This window comes from Talpa occidentalis, unplaced genomic scaffold (assembly GCF_014898055.3).
Source record: "Talpa occidentalis isolate TD23 unplaced genomic scaffold, MPIMG_talOcc4v2.1 talOcc4.8, whole genome shotgun sequence".
Classification (NCBI taxonomy): domain Eukaryota; kingdom Metazoa; phylum Chordata; class Mammalia; order Eulipotyphla; family Talpidae; genus Talpa; species Talpa occidentalis.
The window spans coordinates 13439669-13461386 of NW_023605194.1; the positions used below are offsets into that span (position 1 = coordinate 13439669).

The 21718-nt window shown below is 34.5% G+C and overlaps 1 protein-coding gene across 2 annotated transcripts in view; it reads right to left on the reverse strand.

Annotated features, from left to right (window-relative positions):
- Positions 1-8006: 8006 nt before the first annotated feature.
- SHOC2 (SHOC2 leucine rich repeat scaffold protein) overlaps positions 8007-21718 on the reverse strand; it is a 56510-nt gene continuing 42798 nt past the window's right edge. For both annotated transcript variants that reach the window (XM_037496880.2, XM_037496879.2), the window contains exons 5-9: positions 18147-18335; positions 13696-13818; positions 12707-12844; positions 12264-12381; positions 8007-10818 (exon numbers count right to left, since the gene is read on the reverse strand). In XM_037496880.2, the coding sequence (XP_037352777.1) occupies positions 10610-10818; positions 12264-12381; positions 12707-12844; positions 13696-13818; positions 18147-18335 (777 nt within the window). In that variant the 3' untranslated portion in view covers positions 8007-10609. The remainder of the gene's footprint in view (positions 10819-12263; positions 12382-12706; positions 12845-13695; positions 13819-18146; positions 18336-21718) is intronic.

The window sequence follows — 21718 nt, forward strand, 5'->3', positions numbered from 1 at the left end:
AAAAATGTAGCATGATTTTGACAATACTGATTGTAAAATATAGGTTTTTTTTAGTTTGCTACATAGAAGTAGACCATGCTCACTACTGGCATTCCTCGCACAGAAACTTAGGATGTTAGCATGTTGCCAGGGGTGCGTAATAATGGAATGTAAGTGCTTATAAATCATATTTAGAAGCAGGGTTAAAATGCAAGATGATAAATTATACTTTGAGGCTGCTTATTACATCTTGGGGCACTGAAGTACTGCCACAATAATTTCTTGGAGAAGGCACAGCAGTTGCTTTATCCCCAAAATAGACAATTTCCAGAGAATCTGAGAAAGATGGCCTCTCAAAAACGTGAAAGGTTTATTATAAATATATCAGAATGACTAAAAAAAAAAAAATACAACACTGTATGTCAGGCAAAATAAGGAGTTTTGGAGATTCTTAAACAGATGCTGCTAAATTAACTATATATTAATTCTAACACTCTAGAAAATTATATAGTAGTATTTATTAAAACGGAACATAGTATATTCTATAACTAATAATTTCATTGTTAGATATATAACCAACAGAAATGCATACATGTTTATCAAGAGACACTAAAATATTTATAAAAGCTCAAAACTGTACACTATTCATACATCCATCCACAGTAGAATGATTAAGTAAATTGTGGTATATTCATATGCTGCAATACTATATAACAATGCAAATCACCAAACTACAACTGTATATAACACAATGACTCTCAGTTTAAATTTGTGCATTCCCTCGTATCCCTGGATTCCTCCTGCTCCTCCTTTCATTTTTAAACTTAATTTTTTAGAGTTTTTGGTTTGAACACTGATTAGAGAACACAGGAGTTCCCATACAGCCATCACCCACAAGCACACAAACTTTCAGACCATCAACATACTGCACTAAGGAGGTACATTTGTTACAATGATAAATCAGCATTAATACTTATTGTCACCTGAAGTCCATAGTCTACATTTGGGTTCACTCTTTGGTATTCTAAAATCTATGAGATTTGACATGTACATAGTATCCTACAAAACATCATAGAACAGTCGCATGTCCTAAAAATCTCCAGTGCTCTGCTTATTCATTCCCACAAGGTCTTGGCAAATGTTGACTATTTTGCTGTCTCAAAAAATTTTGCCTTTTCCAGAGTGTCATACAGTTGAAATCATACAATATTGTAGCCTTTTTAGAAGGACTTCACTTAATAATATGCACTTAGGATTCCTCCATGTCTTTTTGTGGCCTGATGGTTTATTTTAAGTGCAGAATATTTTATTTACTACAGTGTATCTATCCATTCACCTACTGAAGGATGAAGCAAATGTGGTTGCTTCCGAGTTTGGGCAATTATGAATAAAAATGCTGTAAACATCGGAGTGCAAATTTTTGTGTGGGCATGTTTTCAGCTCACTTGGGTAAATATCTAGGAGCTAGATCATATGGTAAGAAAATGTTTCATTTTGTAAGAAACTGCCAAATTGTCTTCCACAGTGACTGTGCCATTTTGCACTCCCTCCATAATGACTGAGAGTTCCTCTTACTCCTCATTCTAACAGTTGGCATTACCAGTTTTGGGTTTTAGATATTCTTATAAGTATGCCATGGTATCTCATTGTTTTATATTTGCAATTCCCTAATGATGTATGTTAAGCATCTTTTAATGTTTGCCATCTGTATCTCTTAGGTGAGGTGTCTGATCACACCATTTAAACATTTTTTTAATCGAGCTGTTTTCTTATTAGCATTTTACTTCTGTATTTTGGGTAACAGTTATTTGTCAGATGTTTTGCAAATAATTTCCCCCAGTCTATGGCTTGTCATCTCATCCTGCTAGTGTCTATCACAGAGCAGAACATTTAAATTTTAGTGAAGTCCTTAGCAACTATATCTTTTATTGTTAATGCTTTTGGAATTGTATCTAAAAAGTCACTACTAGACCCAAGGTCATCAAGATTTTCTCCTATTACCTTTTTGGAGTTTTATAGTTTTGCCTTTTATATTTAGGTGCACGGTTCATTGAATTAATTTCTGGGAGAGGCTTAAGATCTAAATTCACTTTTTTGCATGTGGATATTCAGCACCATTTGCTTAAGACTATCCTTTCTCCACGGAGTTGCCTTTACTCCTTTGTCAAAGATCAGATAGACCCTTGGGTGGGTCTATTTCTCAGGTCTGTAGTCAGCTCCAACTGTAGTCAGTTAATTTGTGTGTTCTTTCACCAATACCACTGTCTTGATTATGGTAGCTTTATATATATCAAGTAGTATAGTCCTCCAGCGTTCACTCTCTTCTTCAGTATTTTTGCCTATTTTGAGTCTTTTACCTTTGCATATAAACTTTAGGATTGGTTGGTCAAATATCCACAACGTAACTTTCTGGGGTTTTTGACTGAGATTGTGTTGAATCTAAGATCAAGTTAGAAGCCAATCTGTATATTGAATTGGGAAGAACTGACCTCTTGACAATATTGCCTTCCTATTCATGAGTATGGAAAAATCTCATTTATTAGTTCTTTGATTTTTCTCTAATTTTTTAATTTTTACTTATACTGAAGTATGTATTTTGGAGGTAATCATGCAAATGTATTTTTTCATTTCAAATTCCAATTATTCATTGCTGGTGGCTTTTGTACATAGACCTTGAGTCTTACAAACTTGCTATAATCATTAATTCCAGTTTGGTTTATTTTGCCAGCTGCTTTAGATTTTCCACATAGCTGATCAGGTCATCTGAAAAGTTTTATTTCTTCTTTCAATAGATATGCTTTTATTTAAGAAATGTCTCACTTCTGGTTCAATGTTAAAAAGAGTGATGAGCAATGGAATATTACTCAGCAATCAAAAAAGATAAACACATACAGTTTGCAGCAACATGGATGGAGCTAGAAGGGATCGTGCTCAGCGAAATAAGTCAGAAAGAAAAAGAAAAATACCAGATTGTCTCACTCATAGCAGGAATTTAGAAAACCTAAATAAGAGACCAGGAAAAAGACTAATCAATGCAAAGTAATAATCAAAATCAACAAGCAACTATAAACCAGAGACACACTATGGGGGTGGGGGGTTTAGGGAGGGGCAGGGAGAAGAACAACTAGAGTCAAAATAAGGGGAGGGGTGCAATTGTATGGGGAACATAACCAAAATGAAAATGCATACATCGTACAAAGACGAAAAATGATGTAAGAATTATATAAAATATTAAAAAAAGAAAAGTGACGAGAACATCCTTGCCTTGTTCCTAATCTTAAGGGAAAAGCTGCTTTTCTTACCATAAAGTAGTAACGTTAGTTGTATGGTTGGTTTACGGTTTTTTGTAAATATGCTTTAACAAGTCGAGGAAATTCTCTATTCCTAGTTTGCTACGTTGCTATCATGACTAGGTACTGAATTTCGACAGATGCTTTTTCTGCATCTAATATGATCATGTGATTCTTCATTAGTCTGTTATGTGATAAATTACCTTATCTTTACAAAGTAAAGAGTAAAATAGCAAAAATGAAAGGAGAAAGACCATCATAAACCAGTTGATTAAATGAGAATAAGAAAAAGAGCAAGCAATAAGAGCTTACATGAAGAAAAATGGGTTAAATCTTTAGGTGACATTTCTAGTGAGATTTAGGGGAATAAAATTTAAATAAAATAAAATATTTTTAAATTATTTATTATACAAGCACTGGGTACAGTCAGAAGCGCGGGAGGGTGAGAGAAATTCACCAGAGCCAGAGCGGAGAGCAGAAGAGGCAGACTGACAAAGTACACTGCTAAGGGGAGCAGCGGGCGGCAGGAGAGGTCTGCGCGCCATGTGGGACCCTCGCTGGTGGCCAGGGATAGAACCGGAGCTGCAAAGGCTGCTGGCAGCTTTGCAACCCAGCACTCAATGGCTGCACCACTGGGGAGGCCCAATAAAGGATATTATTATGTAAGATTAGACCATGAAAAGTTGCCCTTAACTTTGGCACCCTCCAGAGTTATTTGGAGAGATAAAATTGCACACAGGCCAAACCTGGGGAACATGCACTTAGAGAAATCTCTATCTCAACTTCAAGGCTGAAAACTAATTTTGGAGAGAGTGGTTATAAACTAAAATCACTGTCCAATAGAACTTTTTGTGATGATAGAGATGTGCTGTATCTGCAGTAATACCGTAGCCACCAACTGCATGGGGTTATCGAGAACTTGAAATGTGACTAGCATGACTGAGAAATAAAAGTTAAAAATTACCTAACCTTCATCCAAATGGCCACATGTGGTTGGTTAGGGGAAGCCAGTTTGGACAATTTGCAGAGTTCTAGAAAAATAGGACTTGAAAGTGAGACTGAAACACAATACACTGAGAGTTTAGAAACACTGAACTTTAATGCAACTGGCTATTCTATTTCTAAACACAATATTCCTCATTGCTTTCCCACTTCAACTGTAGCTATTTTTCAATTTCTGCAGGTTCCTCCTTATCAATACAAAAGCTGAATGTTGGAATTCATCGGGTTTCCATCCTAGAGGATTCCACCTTCATTCCACTCCACATGTTCTCCCTAGAAAGTCCTTGCTTCAACTATCTATATGCTCGATCCTGTTTCCAGAATTCATCTTCTAAGCACTGAATTTAAATATCCATTTGCTTACTTGACATCTCCACTTAACATCCAACAAGTAGTAGAACACATTTCTCTTTCTTCCTCCCAAATGAAAAGAACCCGTTTTCCTGCAAAGTTCCATGGTTGAATAAATACACCCATATGCTTAAGGCATAATCCTGGGAATAATGTTTGCTTTTCTCATTGTTTCATATCAATCATGGTCTCACTAATACATAGTTCTATGACTTCATTAAATGATTCTTTGCATCCCCACTGCTACAATCCCAAAGTCATTGTCACCTTGCACCTGAATTACTTTAATAGCTTCCACTTGCCTGCTTAGCCTCTAGTTGTGATTCTCTCCAATCCATTCTTCTCAAGATTATTGGAGTGATTTTTTTGCAAAATACTATCACAGAATGTTAAGAGGAAATATAAACATCAATCGGGTTTTGATTAGAACTACTTACTATTTGTTACATTCCTTGATAAGTTTTCTTCAGCCAATTAAATAGTCCCCATTTGGTCAGGTTTCCTTTCCCATTAGAGTTTTTGTTCTCAAGGAACATTAAAAACACAACCTAAAAAAAAGTTCTTTTCAAACGAGTATCACTTTTTCTAGGAATCATGAACTCAGTTTCCACCTTTATTTACCAAGACATCTTAAACATCTGAACAGACTTCCTCAAAAGTTTACAAAACAAGCATTTTCTTTATGGCACACGGAGAACATGACAAAAATAAGACTAAGGCTCACAGAATGGGGGAGGAATTACCTCTAATAATTCAATGTCTCCATTATAGAACAATCTTTACTGTAGGATATATTCATTATATACTATAATAGTGGGAAAAAAGTTTTTTGGGGGAGAGGTGTAAATAGTAGATAAAAATATAAATAACTGTATTGAAGGGCATTATTGACCATACAAAATACTTTGTTGAATCTCTCGGTGCATCTATGCATGTATACCTTATGCAGACAATTTGGCATTTTAGTTTTCCAAAAGATCAAACAGTAGTGAAAGTCATTTCTCTCAGTTCCACAATTTTGTGGTAGGATGATACTGCAAACTGATTTGATGTCCAACCTCAGTTATTTGTAGCACTGGAAAATTTTCAGAAGACTCAATGGCAAAACATTTACAAATACATTATTTACATGAATACCTTAATAAATGACTTTTTAAAAGGTAAAATGATTTTTATATAGGCAAAATAATCCACAATATGATTCAGGTTAAAAGTACATTTTCTGAAGGCCATTTATACCTTTTTCCCTTGAATCATAATTTACACAGCACAAGCCCTATTAACTATCAGTGGAAACTTGGGATCTTAAGTAAAAACAAAGTCAATACTGATTAAGTATGTTTTCAGAAACTATCAACTTTTGTAGTGTTCTATTTATAACACCTTATACTACATACTGCACAAACTATCATATATCTAATTAAAAACAAGTTCTGATGTACAGATTAAAATATATATAATTATATAATTTTAAAATAAATACAATTAAAAGACACTACTAATACAAAATTCCTTGTTACATTCTTATTTAACAATTATAACTTTCTGATTTATGAGTTTTGCGGTGAGAAATAAACACTAAAATAAAGGAAAATTATATATTAGTATACTTTCCCATTAAAGACAAATATTAAAATAAACTATTTGAATCATATACATAACAATCTTCTAGTAGTGAATACCAGGTTTTAAGTGCTAGCTAGATGGACATATTCAATAACAGGTTCTACAAAATCATGAAAATGGTATAATACAAATGCTATTTGTATATTAAGCCTGAACAGACTAATGGAAGGTTAAATTTTCCATATAATACCAGTAATGATGAAAGGTAAATTAAGATAAAATGAGTTCTAAATAATAACGGTCACTAATAAAGCATCCTTAAGACTCTAGATTTTCCAAGCAAGATATCTTTTGTAGTACCTATGACTTAAAAATGCTTATAATGTTATTTGAAATATTATTGAATCACCATTAGAATTGCTAGGATGAAGACCTAGTAATTTGCATAAAGATTGCATCTCCCTCTTACCCAACCATCTTCATTGTGCAAATGAAGAAAAAAATGCTCCTTCCTCAAAACTTCTTACTTCCATCTATCAGAAATTTGACATTCTATACTGCTTTTGATGGAATATGGTACTTTACTGCCACCTGTTGAAAAACTGATAATAAACAGATCTACAATGTGAATAAATCCCAAGATACTATTATACACTGACACAACCTGCAGAACTGGTACATGATAGCCCGACACATACTACTGTCAATAATGGACACTCATCCTCCTATTACCAAAGTTTAAAAAGGTCTCCGATCTGAAACATTTCAACTATCAAGTTGAAGTCTTGTTCACTAAAGCCATTTATGTTCAAACCAGTTTATATGTATAATGTGAGTGGAATAATTCATAAGGGTGTAAAAATAAAGTTTTTTAGGGGAATTAACAACCAACTTTAGTTTTGAACGTTTAAAAAAAACCACAACTCCCATCCTTATTTATATTTTAACTTATATGTTAATGTTAAAAGTAAACGTTTGGACTGTAAGACCAGTTAGTGATTTCCAGAAGGAAAGGGGGAGAGGGGTGGGTAAATTAGGAAAATGGGGGAAATGGCCTGGTGAGGGATGGATTTGGACTTTTAGTGGTGGACTTAATGTGGTTATATGCACATGCTGATTCCCATGATGCAGACCTGAAACGTGTTACAATGCAATATTACTTCAATTAAAAAATATTTTTAAAAAACCCACAATCGTTTCTTTAGAATTCTGCAAGCTGAAATCTGGACTCAATAATCATGAATTAGAAGTAACTGAGATGGATGAAAAGCAAAAATTTTAACAAAAATTATCAGACAGACATAAATTGAGATATACTAGTACTGTAACAGTTCATCCAATTTTAAATGATTTGGGTTTTTCCACTGCGATAAATTAGAAATATGCAATTAAAATTTTGGGGCACATTCCAATTGCATCATCACTTTTAATATAAGTACAAGCGAAGGTTTTGTATATTTTTCCAACAGTTTCTGTTGCCTGTTGTTTTCATTTGTACCCTTCAAAGTCATAAATTACTTAGCATCTTCCCCTTCATTCTGTATGAAATAATCATCTGGGGCTTTAAAAGTATTAAACAAGTACAAAGGAAGGGGGCGTCCCTTGTCATCCAGGGGCTAAGTCTCAGCGCTATCACCTTTACAACCAGAGTAAGATCCCAGCCAGGGAGCAGACCCACATATGGCATAGCAGACCTCTTCTGTCTCACCTACTGCTCTCCTTAGCAGTGCATTTCAATAAATCTGCCTGTTCTGCTCCCCACTCTGCATCTGGTGAATCCTCTCATGTTTCTCACCCGCCCCCACCCCACCCCACCCGAGCATATCTGGCCTACACCTCAGTTCTTCTACACAAAAATAAATCAATCTTTTAAAAAAATTAAAAAAAAAAACACAGGAAGGACTGTTTGACACTGTCATTTTGCTACTATATATTAACAAAAAGAAAGTCTAAGCAATGATTTTATAATGTACCACTCTTTGACTTTTTTTAATTATTTACTTTGCCCCATGAAGAAACTAAAGCTAATTTCTTTAAAAGAAAGAGAACTTTTCAATGTGCCAATCAGTCCCAAGGTAGTCCAGGAGAAGTATTAGCTCATATGTAGTTATTCAACAATATGTCTTATTATATTCAAACTCAGTATCAAATACCTTTATTTAACAATATCCCAATCAGAGTCTATTTAAGTTTCTTGTTGGAAGAAGTGATGGATGAAATTCATGGTCTCTTACAAGGTGACAACCATATATAAGACACATGTTTTATGCTTCTTAGAACAAATTCTAACTCCTCAGCTATATATGGTTTGTGTGTAATATCCCTGCTACATGTAGACTATGATGAGTCAGCACTTTCATTATAGACTAACATAAATGAAGGTAGGGGAACCAAAATATTTTAAAAACCGTATCTATTTTCATTTTAAGAAACAACAGCCATATTATTTTTCAAGAAAAGATACTAGGTTACTGACTTTAAAGTTCAAGTTTCATCATCTTAATATATAAACACACTTGGATATGAGATTTTAAAAAACCACACATACACACAAGCTCTAGGTAGAGCTATAATAAACAAATTCCTTTTATAAACAAAACTTTAACTGAAAAGCCACAGTAGATGGAAAAAAAGAAGAAAGGATATTACTTGGTAAAATCCAGTGACATCTACAATAGTTTTACAGCACATTTAAGCATTCTACGGTTTTATATCTTTACCTGTCTTCCATTTCTTAGTTGCTCCTTAAAAAATTGCCAATTACAAATAAAGGTTTGACCTCAAGCTTAGCCCTGAATTTGAGTGCCAGGAAAAGCAAAACAACACTTCAAATTTCTATCTTAATATTATAGCCTTAATTCAAAATTGGTTTATTTAAAACACAATGCACATCTAAATGGAGGAAAATTAAACCAAGCAGCAATACATAATTACACATAATAGGTTTCCTTATATGGGAAGTGTTTTTTTTTAGGATGATATCTAGAATGCACTTGCTCTGTGAGACTTTTCAATAATTAAAATTGACTTCGATCAACACTACCAAGGTAAGAGTACTGTATAAGGGGCACACATTTACAATACTGCTAGCCTTCAAAGCAGTAAAGCAAAAGAAAACATATCAAATAGCACATGCACATCTTACAGAACTCCACTGAACTATCAATGATTTCTATGCAATGTGCCTCTTTTTCCATCATTGTATTAACAACCACCAAGAAAGGAAAGATGAGATTAAAATGAATGGTACTGAACTGAGTTGTTTGAAGCCAGTGCCCCACATGTGGGGAAAAGTGCATTTAGTTCAGCAGCAAAACAGCACAGTGTGAAGATATTGTGCTTAGACGCAGATATTCCAGAATTGAAAGATGTGCAAGGCAAGTCAAGATATAAAACCATAGTACACTGTTAAATAACCTTGAAACATACATATATTGCAGTGTTCAAAGGAAAACATTCATTTCATTGTATAAGGATAGGGAGAAATCCTTAAAGTTACCTATTGTTGTTTATGATATTATAAATACATATCTATATAGCATTGTATATACACATATAGAATGTGTGTGTTTATGCATATTTTTCCCAAAATTATTATTTTTGTGGATCTGCAACTTTCAGGAATGAAAACTCATTTGCACTGTAAGCTTCTGTTCCCCCAAACTTAAGATAGTTTTACCAGGAAATGTGCCCAAGCCCTCCCCGCCAACCCAAAACTCACTTCAGATATTCTGCTTTGTAAGTGAACCAAGAAACACGATGAAAGGAATTCTAGAATTTTTGACTGTATTTTTTCACTTTGCCAGTTGTTTCAACAAGCAAATATCTTTAAAAGAGCTGATGCAAATTGGTAAGCAGAGTATATAAACTCTAGATGTGAATGATTAAAACAGAGCAAATCAAAACAATTAAAAAAATCCAGTGATTTACTCTGACTGTAAACAATATATAAAATTTAAATCTCAAATTTCAAAATAAGTTAAAAGAAAAATTCTAACTTCAGGGCCTATAATACTATAAAGATCTGACAATTGGTAAGGGGAAAATGTATATGAAGAGTTGTAACAAAATTTGCTTGCCAATTATTTTTGCTAAGAAAAAGTATATCTAACCATACTACCTCTGTCCCTTAAATTTATTAACTTCACAATCTGTTGGCAAATGTTTTAAGCAAACTGGCGTTATCATATTACACAACAGAAAAATGTCTTTCAGTTCAGCAAAGAAAACTTACACAAGCTTTTTGTACAGAATTAAAAAAAAATCTAAATGGCTATGATTCCTCTATTAGCATAAACACATAATGCAGTCTTTATAAATCTGCCAAATATATCGATATCTACATAAATAGATACAGATATAGATATGAAACATCGATGGCAGTCTATTTTTGAACAGTGTGTGGGACCAGCAGATTTGTATCAGACCATGGCACGATATGGACCCTGCATCTTTAGGAACTGAATGATGAAGGAAGGACCCCCAGCAACAATCTGAGGCGGAAGGTGACTGAGTGGACAGTTCTCAATACTCATGATTGAAAGCTTGCTGCAAAGAGCCAGCTCAAAGGGAAGGCTATGCAGGTTGGGGTTGTCATTCAAATACAGTTCTTCTAGGTTCTCCAGTGTACCTGTTTAAAAAAAAAATCAAATCAATTATTTTTTTAATAAATTAGTTAATATTAAATACACTCAACTGTCATGATGCTATCCTGGACATTATACATACTGAATATATATTTCCTCTTATTTTCTTCTCTTACTTTTAAAACTCTCTGCAATTGTGGTTCTAAAATTTTGCTGCATATTCAGATCAACTGGGGGGATTTTTAAAACTATAATGTCCAAGTCATACTCCATACCAATTAAGTCAGAATCTCTTCCTGGATGGTTCATTTTCAACCTTGGGCAGTGCGTTGGAGAAAAAAACAAACAAAACATGCTACATGCTGTTTGGGATAGCTTGGCATTCATATATGTTTTTTTCAAGACTCAAGAGGTAAATTTACAGTCAATGCCTATAGTTACTTTCTGTTATAAATAATGTGATAATCTCTCTTATTAATAAACTCTTGTGCAAAGTTTTTTGCTACCTGGTATAAATCTTTCACTAAGAGAATTATCACATTTTTGATAGTAAGCCAAAAATCAATCTATGTAATCTTTCAAAAATTTTTATTAGACTGTCTTAGGATCCTAACTCTCACTTTCTAGGCAAATGTCTCAACCAATTGCACGAGGCAGTTAAATATATAGATTAGGAATAAAAGTGTAAAGTTGATTCATATGTTTCTATTTTAAACTTCAAAATCTATAATATTTGATAATGATACATAGAAAACAAATAAAAAATAACAGCTAGCAGGTAATGAATTTGTTTATATTTAAGATTTTATTCTTCAGAGCAACCCTATGAGAAGATACTGTATCATCCTTCTTTTAATGGAAAGAAGGAAGCTTAGGAAATTTATGTAGTTTATGTACTTTATCTAAAGTCAAAAAAACCAGTAAGGGGCAGAGCCAGATTTTGAACTATCTTACTCCAAAATTATTCCCCAGCAATAACCTATAGTGCCTCTGGAACAGCACAGTATATATGGGAGCATATGATACATGGAATCACTAAGTGAAGAAGTAGCTTGTAAACTGGGGTTACAACCTGTACTGCCTAAAATGCAAGGTAGTCATACTGATTATATTAAATAATGGACATGAAAATTCTAAAGTACCTAAAATCTCATAAGGAAATATTCTTTTGAATACACTTCACTAATTTAAGTCTTTGTAACTTTTTGAATTTAGAATAAATATAAAAGAACTTCGAAATTAAGGTCAAACCTACTGGAAATGCAAGTTTGCAAAAACACTGTCAAACATAGTGTTAATACTAACACTCAATGAGGAAACCCATCAAAACCAACCAACCAACCAACTACTGGTACCCTATAAAAGAAATCTTAAGTCTGATTTAACTTCAGTTGACAAAACACAGTTGATTTTTCATTTATCTGAAATAGTACTTGAACAAATAAGAGCAAACTATCAGTACAGAGTCAAGCATCCAAAGGGTTCATACCAATTTCCTCAGGAAGATGAGTAAGCAGGTTCTCTCCTAGGCCTAGATGTGTGAGATTGGTAAGATGGCCAATGCCTCTGGGGAGAGTGGTCAACTGGTTGTTTGTCAGAACTAATTTCTAGAAGATTAACAGGACAAAAGATGATTAAATATATAAACTTCATATTACTGATGTAAATTTAAAATAATACATTGACTAAAAAAAGGAGATAAATTAACAGGGAAATTAGCTTTGTTAGGATGAGAATCACTTTATTGTTTTCCTCTAAAAAAACACACTTTTTAGGAAGAAAAAACAGATTAAAGGAATATAAAATTTAGCCCTAATACTCTAACAGGAAAAATCTCTCTGTTCTAAGAATTAGATGAAATTCTTAAGAAAAACATGCAATTTGGAATGTATCCTCATAATCATACAACATAAAATCAGCATAAAGTTTTACCTGTAAATCCTTAAGATAAGCAATTTCATTTGGCAAGGATTCTAATTTGTTCTCCTCTAGATCCAACTCTCTTAACTTCCTAAGGTTTCCAAGACCATGGGGAAGCTTCTTTAGAAGATTGTTTGATAATATTAAAACCTAAAGATAAATTATTGATAGTGTTTGACCATTCGGAATTATATATTACCACTGCATGACTTAAAATTTTATATTAATTTTATACCAACTTGCTAAGTAGCAAATATTAAAGGTAGTAACATAATAACTTACTATTCTAAAAAACAATTACGTATTTAGATAGATGTTTAGAAATAAAAAAGATTTTATCAGATTAAGTCAAAACTAATTAAAGCAAATGGAAAGAATTTAATTAAATTACCAAAAAAGAAAATTATTAACTACTTGTTTTAAGGTACTTTTAGCTAATGATATTTTGATAATGAATAGTTACAAACATATATCTAATAGAAAACCAATTATTTATTCAAAACCCTTTATAAGCCCATTATTTAAGGTTAAGGTAATAAGTGATTTCTAAACTGCCTATATCAGCCCACAACAATTATTATTTGTAATATAATGCAAATTTATACAAATACAAATTGTAATTTGAAGAGGGCAAAAAAAGGTTGAGAAAAGCAGTCCTTGTTCTCAGAGAAGTTACAATCTAGAAGGGGGTGGGGGGGGAAGGAGACAACATTAGGCATGGGAATAGTAAAAAGAACATTGGCTCCAAAGATCTATTGATACATAAAGATTTGGTTAGTATTTTATACCCACTTATTTCTCCAAAGGTTATACCACCCATGATATAATAAACATACACAATAAGACCAAAAAAATAATAATAGCAGTTACTACTGAGTTTATTATTTACAGGACACTGTACCTAATGTATTATATGTGCTGTTGTATTTAATCCTAACCACAACCTTAGGAAGAAATACCAATATCCTGATTTCAATTTTAAATGCTCTTTTATTACTCACTTCAAGAGAAACGAGACCAGACACATCCTCAGGGATCTTTGTAAGCTGATTGGTGGCTAAATTCAATTCTACCATACTAGTCCAAGTTCCAAAATCCAAGGGAAGTGATGTCAACTGATTGTCCTGGCAAAGACAAAAAGATGCTTGCATCCAAAGAACCACCACAAAAGTAAAACCCCTTATGTAACCCCCAATGCAAGAGCTTTCTTAATTAAACAGAAAACTTTATTTCCTTAGTTGATATCCAAACAAAAAGGGAAAAAAAGCAACAAAAACTATATGCCTTGGAAGTTTTTCACACAGCAACTAAGTTTTCACTTGGAGGCTAAACTGCAAGTTTGTTTCTCATGTGATTATCTATATTAGGTATAGAAAAATATAACACATATAACAACAATTTAGATTTCAAAGGTCCCAATGATAAATAGGATATTTTCCCCATTCCACAGTAATTTACAGAAATGTATTGAACACACTGAATTAGATATTGAAAGAATATCTAATTACAGTTCACAAGAAAACAGATAAGCTCAGCATTTCTAGAGATGCTGAGCAATAAAGGACAGGGGGAAAGTCTAAAGACACATTTTCGATCAATACCAACTTTCAACACACTGTTGTGTGACTATTAATATTGAAAGGGAAACCATCAGTACCTAACCCTGCCCCAGTTAGGTACCAATAATACATGCCAACATGTTAATAGGGATGTTGCCTCTCACTGGTGGGAGGGCTTATTTTATGTCCTCCTTGTTCACCTGTATTTTTTATTTTTTCTGCAATGTACATGGACCACTTTTCTCATTTTATATAAAATCCCCATAAGAGAAATTTCATGAGGCAAATATTTATTTACTTGCTTTATATCCTGCCACTTTACTGTACTCATTATTTCTGTAAGTTGTTTTGTAGAATCCTTCAGTTTCTCTAAGTAAATGAGCATGTTATCTGTGAACAGTGTCAGTTTCACTTCTCCTTTCCCAGTTTGAATTCCTTGTATTATTATTATTATTATTATTATTATTATTATTATTAACTTGCCTAATGTTTCAGTTAGGACTTCTAACTAAAACTATGCTGAATATCAATGGTGATAGTGGACATCTCTGTATTGTTTCTTTTTTTTAAGATTTATTTATTTATTTATTTATTTATACGAGCACTGGGTAGAGTCAGTAGCGCGCGAGGGTGAGAGAATTCACCAGAGCCAGAGGGGAGAGCAGAGCAGGCAGTACACTGCTGAGGGGAGCAGTGGGCGGCAGGAGAGGTCTGCGCACCATGTGGGGCCCTCACCTGGCAGCAAGGGATCAAACCAGCGCTGCAGAGGCTGCCCGCAGCTTCGCAACCCAGCGCTCAACCGCTGCGCCACCGGGGAGGCCCTCTGTCTTGTTTCTGATTTTAGTGGAAATGTTTCTCACTATTATGATGTTGTCTTTGGGTTGCCATATATGGCTTTTGTAATATCTAGATAGGTTCCATTTATTCCTATTTTTTGGAGAGTTTTTATCATAAATGGATGTTGGATCTTGTTGAATGCTTTTTTGGCACCTATTGAGATGATCATGTGATTTTTGTCTTCCTTTTTATAATCTGATGGATGACAGTGATTGATTTGCATAGGCTGAACCAGTCTTGCATCCTTAGGGTGAAGCTTACGTGATTGTGGTGAATGTATCCGTTCGCCTGGATTTTGTTGAGTAATTTTGTATCTGCATTCATCAGAGATACTGGTCTATATTTCCTTTTTGGTACTATCTTTGCTTGGTTTTGGGATCAGGATAATGCTGGCCTCATAGAATGTGTTGAGGAGTTTTCCTCCCTCTTTGATTTTTTTGAAGAGTTTGAGTAGGCTAGGCATTAAATTTTCTTTCCAAATTTGGTAAAATTTACTGGAGAAGCCATCTGGTTCTGGGCTTTTTTCTGGGGGAAAATTTCTATTACTTTTTCATAATTTCAGTACTTGTACCTGCACTACTTTTTTTTAAAGATTTATTTATTTATTCATACAAGAGCTGGAGCACAGGCCAGAGATTCAGGGAGTGAGAGGATTCACCAGAGGCAGAATGGGGAACAGAACAGGCAGACTGACCAAAGTACATTGCTGAGGGGAGCAGTGGGCGAGTCAGGAGAGGTCTGCTGCACCATGTGGGTTGCTCCCTGGCAGGCCAGGGATCGAACTCATGCTGCAGAGGCTGCAGATTGCTTCATAGTTCAGTGCTTAACCCCTTGCACCACCAGGGAGGCCCCTGTACCTGGACTATTAAGCTTTCTATTTCATCCTGGTTCAATCTTGAGAGACTGTGTGAATCTAAGAATTTGTTCTAGGTTGTTCAATTTGTTTGCATGAGCTTCTGTGTAGTTCTGCAGTATTTGTTGTAATTTCACCTCTTTCCTTCCTGATTCTATTGATTTGGGTTTTCTCTCTCTTCTCTTAGTAAGTATAGCTGATGGGCTGTCAATTTTATTTATTTTTTCAAATAACCAACTCTTGGTTTCACTGATCTTTTTGTCTTTTATTTCATTTATTTTTACTCTAATTTTTTTTATTTCTCTCCTACTGGTTTCAGGGTGCTTTTCCTAGTTTCTTCAACTGCCATATTAGATTGTTACCTTGACATCTTTCTTTTTTTTATGTGGGCCACTATTGCTATAAACTTCCCATGTAGTACTGCTTTTAAAGCATCCCATGGCAAATATTTATTTGAAAACTGAGTTCATCTTTTATTATATTTAAACTAATTATCTAGCTGTGTCTAAACTACTGGTAGTTATAGTATGATAAGATACTATCATTATAAAAATTTGCTACTGGTGCTTACATGAAGAGGAAATGCCAGGTTTCATTTTGACTTCTTTCAAGAAAAAAAAAAATTTTTTTTTTTTTAAATAGAGGCAAGTTTTATTTATTTATTTGTTTGTTTGTTTTGTTTATACATGCACTGGGCACAGTCAGAAGCGCAGGAGGGTGAGAGAATTCACCAGAGCCAGAGCAGGGAGAAGAGCAGGCAGAAGGACCGAAGTACACTGCTGAGGGGAACAGCGGGCGGCAGGAGAGGTCCGCGCGCCATGTGGGACCCTCCTCCAGTGGCCGGGGAGCAGCCAGGGATCGAACCGGCGCCGCAGAGGCTGCGGGCAGCCTCGCAACCCAGCGTTCAACCGCTGCGCCACCAGGGAGGCCCGAAAAAGTTTTTTTTTAAATATTTGTCATGATTTTGAAGAAAATTTAAGGCAAAACTCTAGCCAAAGTTTTATTCCTTGAAAACAGTAAGCCTTCCCAAACTAACACATTACAATGACATCAGTTTAGCAAAAATGTGTAACCGAATGCAAAAACTAATCTACATCTGGACTGCTGTGTTCCTATAAATGGAAATTCAGAATTAATGCCTTTACCTACTAAATCTCAAATTGCCAATAATGATTAACAATAAATTTTATACTTAATATTATAATTATCTCCAATTTCCATGCATTCACTTATTACATACTTCCAAATAATTGTAAATGATACATGCATTATCATTTACAGATAGAATCAGGTATAGCTAGAATCAAGAAATTACATGTTTAGACTGTGGTTCAAAGAACCACAATTATGTTGAAATGGCACAAAGACGAAAGGATGTACTATAACACAATAGAAAAAAAACTACAGCTATAAGCAGAAAATAAAGATTTCCTAGATTCCCACCTCAATCATGAATTAGCTATATGCCAATTTACTTATCACATCTGGGGCTAAGGTTTTTTCACTACAAATTAAGTCACTGGAAAATAATCACTTTTCATTTCTTTCCTCCTTTGGAAACAGATTCCTCCCCATACACCCCTCCCCTTTACAACAATGTAAAAGTCATTCACTATAAAGGATATATATATATAGACAAGAAGAAATTAAAGATTACTCATAAATAATTCTTACACATTTTGGTAAATACTGCTTATATGTATGATATAAGTCTATAGACATTTAATATATAATTAAGCACATTAAAAACAACTTTAAAAGATATATTGAAAAAGAGTTTTACATGCTTTAACTTTTTTCTACTTAGTAAGTTGAAAATATGTCAGCTAGTATTTAACATTCTTTAGACTACTGTTTTCAATAGCTCCATAATATTCCAATAAGATAAATTACTTTTAAAAAAAGGGAAATGTCTATTAATAACTTGGTATCAACTAAGTAGAAAGCTCTACAATAACTATCCCTACAGCTATGCTTTTATGGACATTCAAGATAATTTCCTTAGGACAAATCGCTAAAGGTAAGCACAGTCCTAAGAGCTTTGTTATCTAAAACAAATTGCCCTGAAGTACTCTTATTATCAGATTAGACCCCATTAGCACAAAACAAGTACCCATTCACACAGTGATAGAGAAAACATAAGTATTTGCACATGTTCTATTAATAACAGCTTTTACCCAGACTCCCCATCACAGAGACTTACCTTCATATTCAGCTTACTTAATACTTTTGCTCTGGAGAAAATTCCAAATGGGATTTTATTGATTCGATTGTGTTCCATGTTCAGGGAATAGATGGTAGAAAACTGAGATGGACCACCTACTGGATATAACTGGAAGCAATTTCTAGCTAAGGTCAAACTATTCAGTTTCACAAGACTTGATAAAAGACTCTGTAAAAAAATGAAACAAGCATAAGAACTATAACAAGACTTATTCTGTACAGAGCAGCAGTCCCAAACACAAATGTCTCAAAGGGCCCTGAAGGGAACAAACATTAGAGGCTGGGTTGGACAGATCTGTAATGCCTCACCCAGAGTGACAGTCTCTCGCCTCAGCTCTAGTCATTGGTTGCCTTTCAACATAGGTTTGTGGAGCCAATGAAGTCATCTCTACATTTTACAAAAAACCAAAAAATTCACTAATTTGATATCTCCTGATTTTTATTCTTTGATTTTAATTTATTTAAAGCACTCAGTAAATGTAAAGAAAATATGTCTGCAGGAAGAGTTGTCTTATCGTAAGTGGCCAGTTGGACTCAGTCTACACAGCAGTAACTATCAGTTAGTCCTGGGTGTGAGTCCTGACTCTGACACTTGCTATGTGGCCAATACTATCTAGGTGTTAGTTAAGTACCAATCTCTAAATTATTTTTAAGATAAATATAATGCCTGGCACAAAGTAATTTAATGCTTTCGTTTAGGAATATTAAATTCAAAAAATGATAGTACATCCTGACATTGTATGATACATTGCTCTTCTATGTGGTAAAACTTCTAAGGGAATATGCATCTACCAAACAAGTGTATCACCCTATCTCCCCTTATTTCAGTCTCTTACCATGTAACCACAGTACTAGGTATTAAGGTATTATAATAGAAATCTTTGTCATTAAGAAAAATAAACCCTATTTAGAGAAATAAACCATTCAGGAAAAAAACAGGAAATGGTATATAACTGCACATAATCAATAATAAATTATATAGACTAGGCTCTCACTATTTAATGTCTGGTATCAGCATCCCCTGAGAGCTTATTAAATTGCAGACTCTAAGGCTCCACACCTACAGAATCATAGTATGACTCTCAACAATATTCCCAGGTGATTTATTACATGCTCATACATATGTTTGAGAAATACTGGTATAGGCCATCAAACAGTTTTGAAACCTGGCTCTATAAGTAGCTTGTGACTTTTGGCAAGTTATTCTTCTTAGTTTATCCATTTGCAAAATAACACATTATTTTATCGGTCATAATGAAGAGTTTAAAAGAGATGACATATAAGTGATGAAGCTGTAAATTCCTTTTCTATTTAAATTCAAAGAAAACAAGAAATAGTGGAATAACAAGAAAAGCAGCTCTAGCTCTAGACAGATAGGTCTTGAAAGATGAAAAAAATTTAAATAGTCAGATAAATAGAAGAAAACCTTGTAGACTGAAGTAAAAGCCCAAGGAGAAAACAATCAGTGGAGGTGTCTCTGTGCGTGTGTGTTTTAAATAATGTTCATATTTCAACTATTTTCCATAAGGAAATTGAAGACTTAGTATCTGGAGATATCAGCTGATTTGCAAGGCCAACTGAAGAAAATATGTAACTATATAACTGAAGGTGCACTTTTATGGTGAAATGAAACTTGCTCTTTATACTAAACATTAAAGAAGTGTCTCCACTAGTATAAACAGATAAAAAGTAGACAAAGAGTGCTGTTGAGAAAATTGCATGGCAGTAATTTAGGAAAAATATCTACATCTTTCTTTACCTAAAACAAATGAGTTTTATTGCGTCTCACGGTTAAAACAATATTCTTACAACTGATTACTTTATTGAACGGATATTCTTCAATGATAAAATGTTAATATCTAAGGCTATTTGAAAAGGGGTAACAAGGAAACTCTCTAGCCTCATTCTTAGATTACACTGTGAAGCTTTGAGATTGCTTATCATTGTTTTAGAGTCAGTCACTTCTGATTCCTATCTTACTTAGATCCTCTGCTAACCAGTTTTTGTGACCTTTGGTAAACTAGATAATCAATATCATTTTCACCATATTCCCAGAAAAATATTTAAGGCAACAAACGTGGCCAAGAAAATAACTTCTCTTATTTTCCTATTTGATGAGATTACTCCAATAACTAGTAGGATTACAGTAAAAATTTAAATGGGAAAGAAATCACATATAGCGTTCCCAGTCTTTGCTTTGAGCATACATGTTTAAATGTCTTAAATTGCTTGATCTTATGTTTACATTGAATATAGTCCATTTTCAGACATCAAATGGAACAGTAGAGTCATTTTGCAGGCTGTAATTTCAGCAATATAGAGAACCCCAATTGAAAATCACTTTCCTGATTTTTCTTGTCGAACTCAGCTTGAATGTCTAGTAAGTGCTGTTTAATGGATTTTATTGTTTTCCTTATTGTGCTTATTAAAAATGCAGATAATTACACATTGGCTTTAGGCATATGTTGCTTTCAAAGCACAAACTACTTTCAAATATGACTTACTGCTTTGCCATATTTGGACAAGGCCAATCAAGGGTCTTCTTCTCTATTTGAAAATGGGCTGGTTTAAACATACACCCATGTGCGCACATACACACTCACAAGCATAAACACACATACCTTCCAGAGCCAAACTTAAAGAGAGCTGTCCTCACTAAAGTTCTCTAATCAAAAGTAAATCCTGGGGGGCCTCCCTGGTGGTGCAAGGGGTTAATCCTACACTATGAAGCAATCCGCAGCCTCTGCAGCACGAGTTTGATCCCCGACCGGCCAGGGAGCAACCCACATGGTGAGGCAGACCTCTCCTGACTCGCCCGCTGCTCCCCTCAGTGGTGTGTTTCAGTCAGTCTGCCTGTTCTGTTCCCCACTCTGTCTCTGGTGGATCCTCTCACCCCCAGCATCTCTGGCCTGTGCCCCAGCTCTTGTATGCATAAATAAATAAATCTTTAAAAAAAGAAAAAGTAAATCCTGGTGGCACAAGGGGTTAAGACGCAACACAATGAAACTATCCACAGCCACTGCAGCACAAATTCGATCCCCGGCCAGGGAGCTGACCCACATGGTGCAGCAGACCTCTCCTGTCTCGCATGCTCCTCCCCTTAGCAGTGTATTTCAATCAGCCTGTTCAGTTCCCCACTGTCTCTGGTGAATCCTCTCACCGCCCCCCGCACCTCTGGCTTGTACCCCAGTTCTTGTATGCATAAATCTTTTTTAGAAAAGTAAATCCTCACTTTTTTGAGTCACAAAATAAATATGAAAGTACTTAACACAATATCTGTATCTTAAGAGGTATCCAATAATTACTGCTTTGCCATATTTGGACAAGGCCAATCAAGGGTCTTCTCTATTTGAAAATGGGCCAGTTTAAACATACACCCATGTGCCAATGATCTGGGTATTGCTGACAATCTGTTATATCTCAGACCAAGACTGGATATATATAAAATAAATTTTGAATTTCTCATTTTGTGAAATTTGACACTCTTTAGATTTAGGCATACTGACACTATAAAGGGGTCAGTGTTAAACTCATAAATCAAACCTAAAAGGA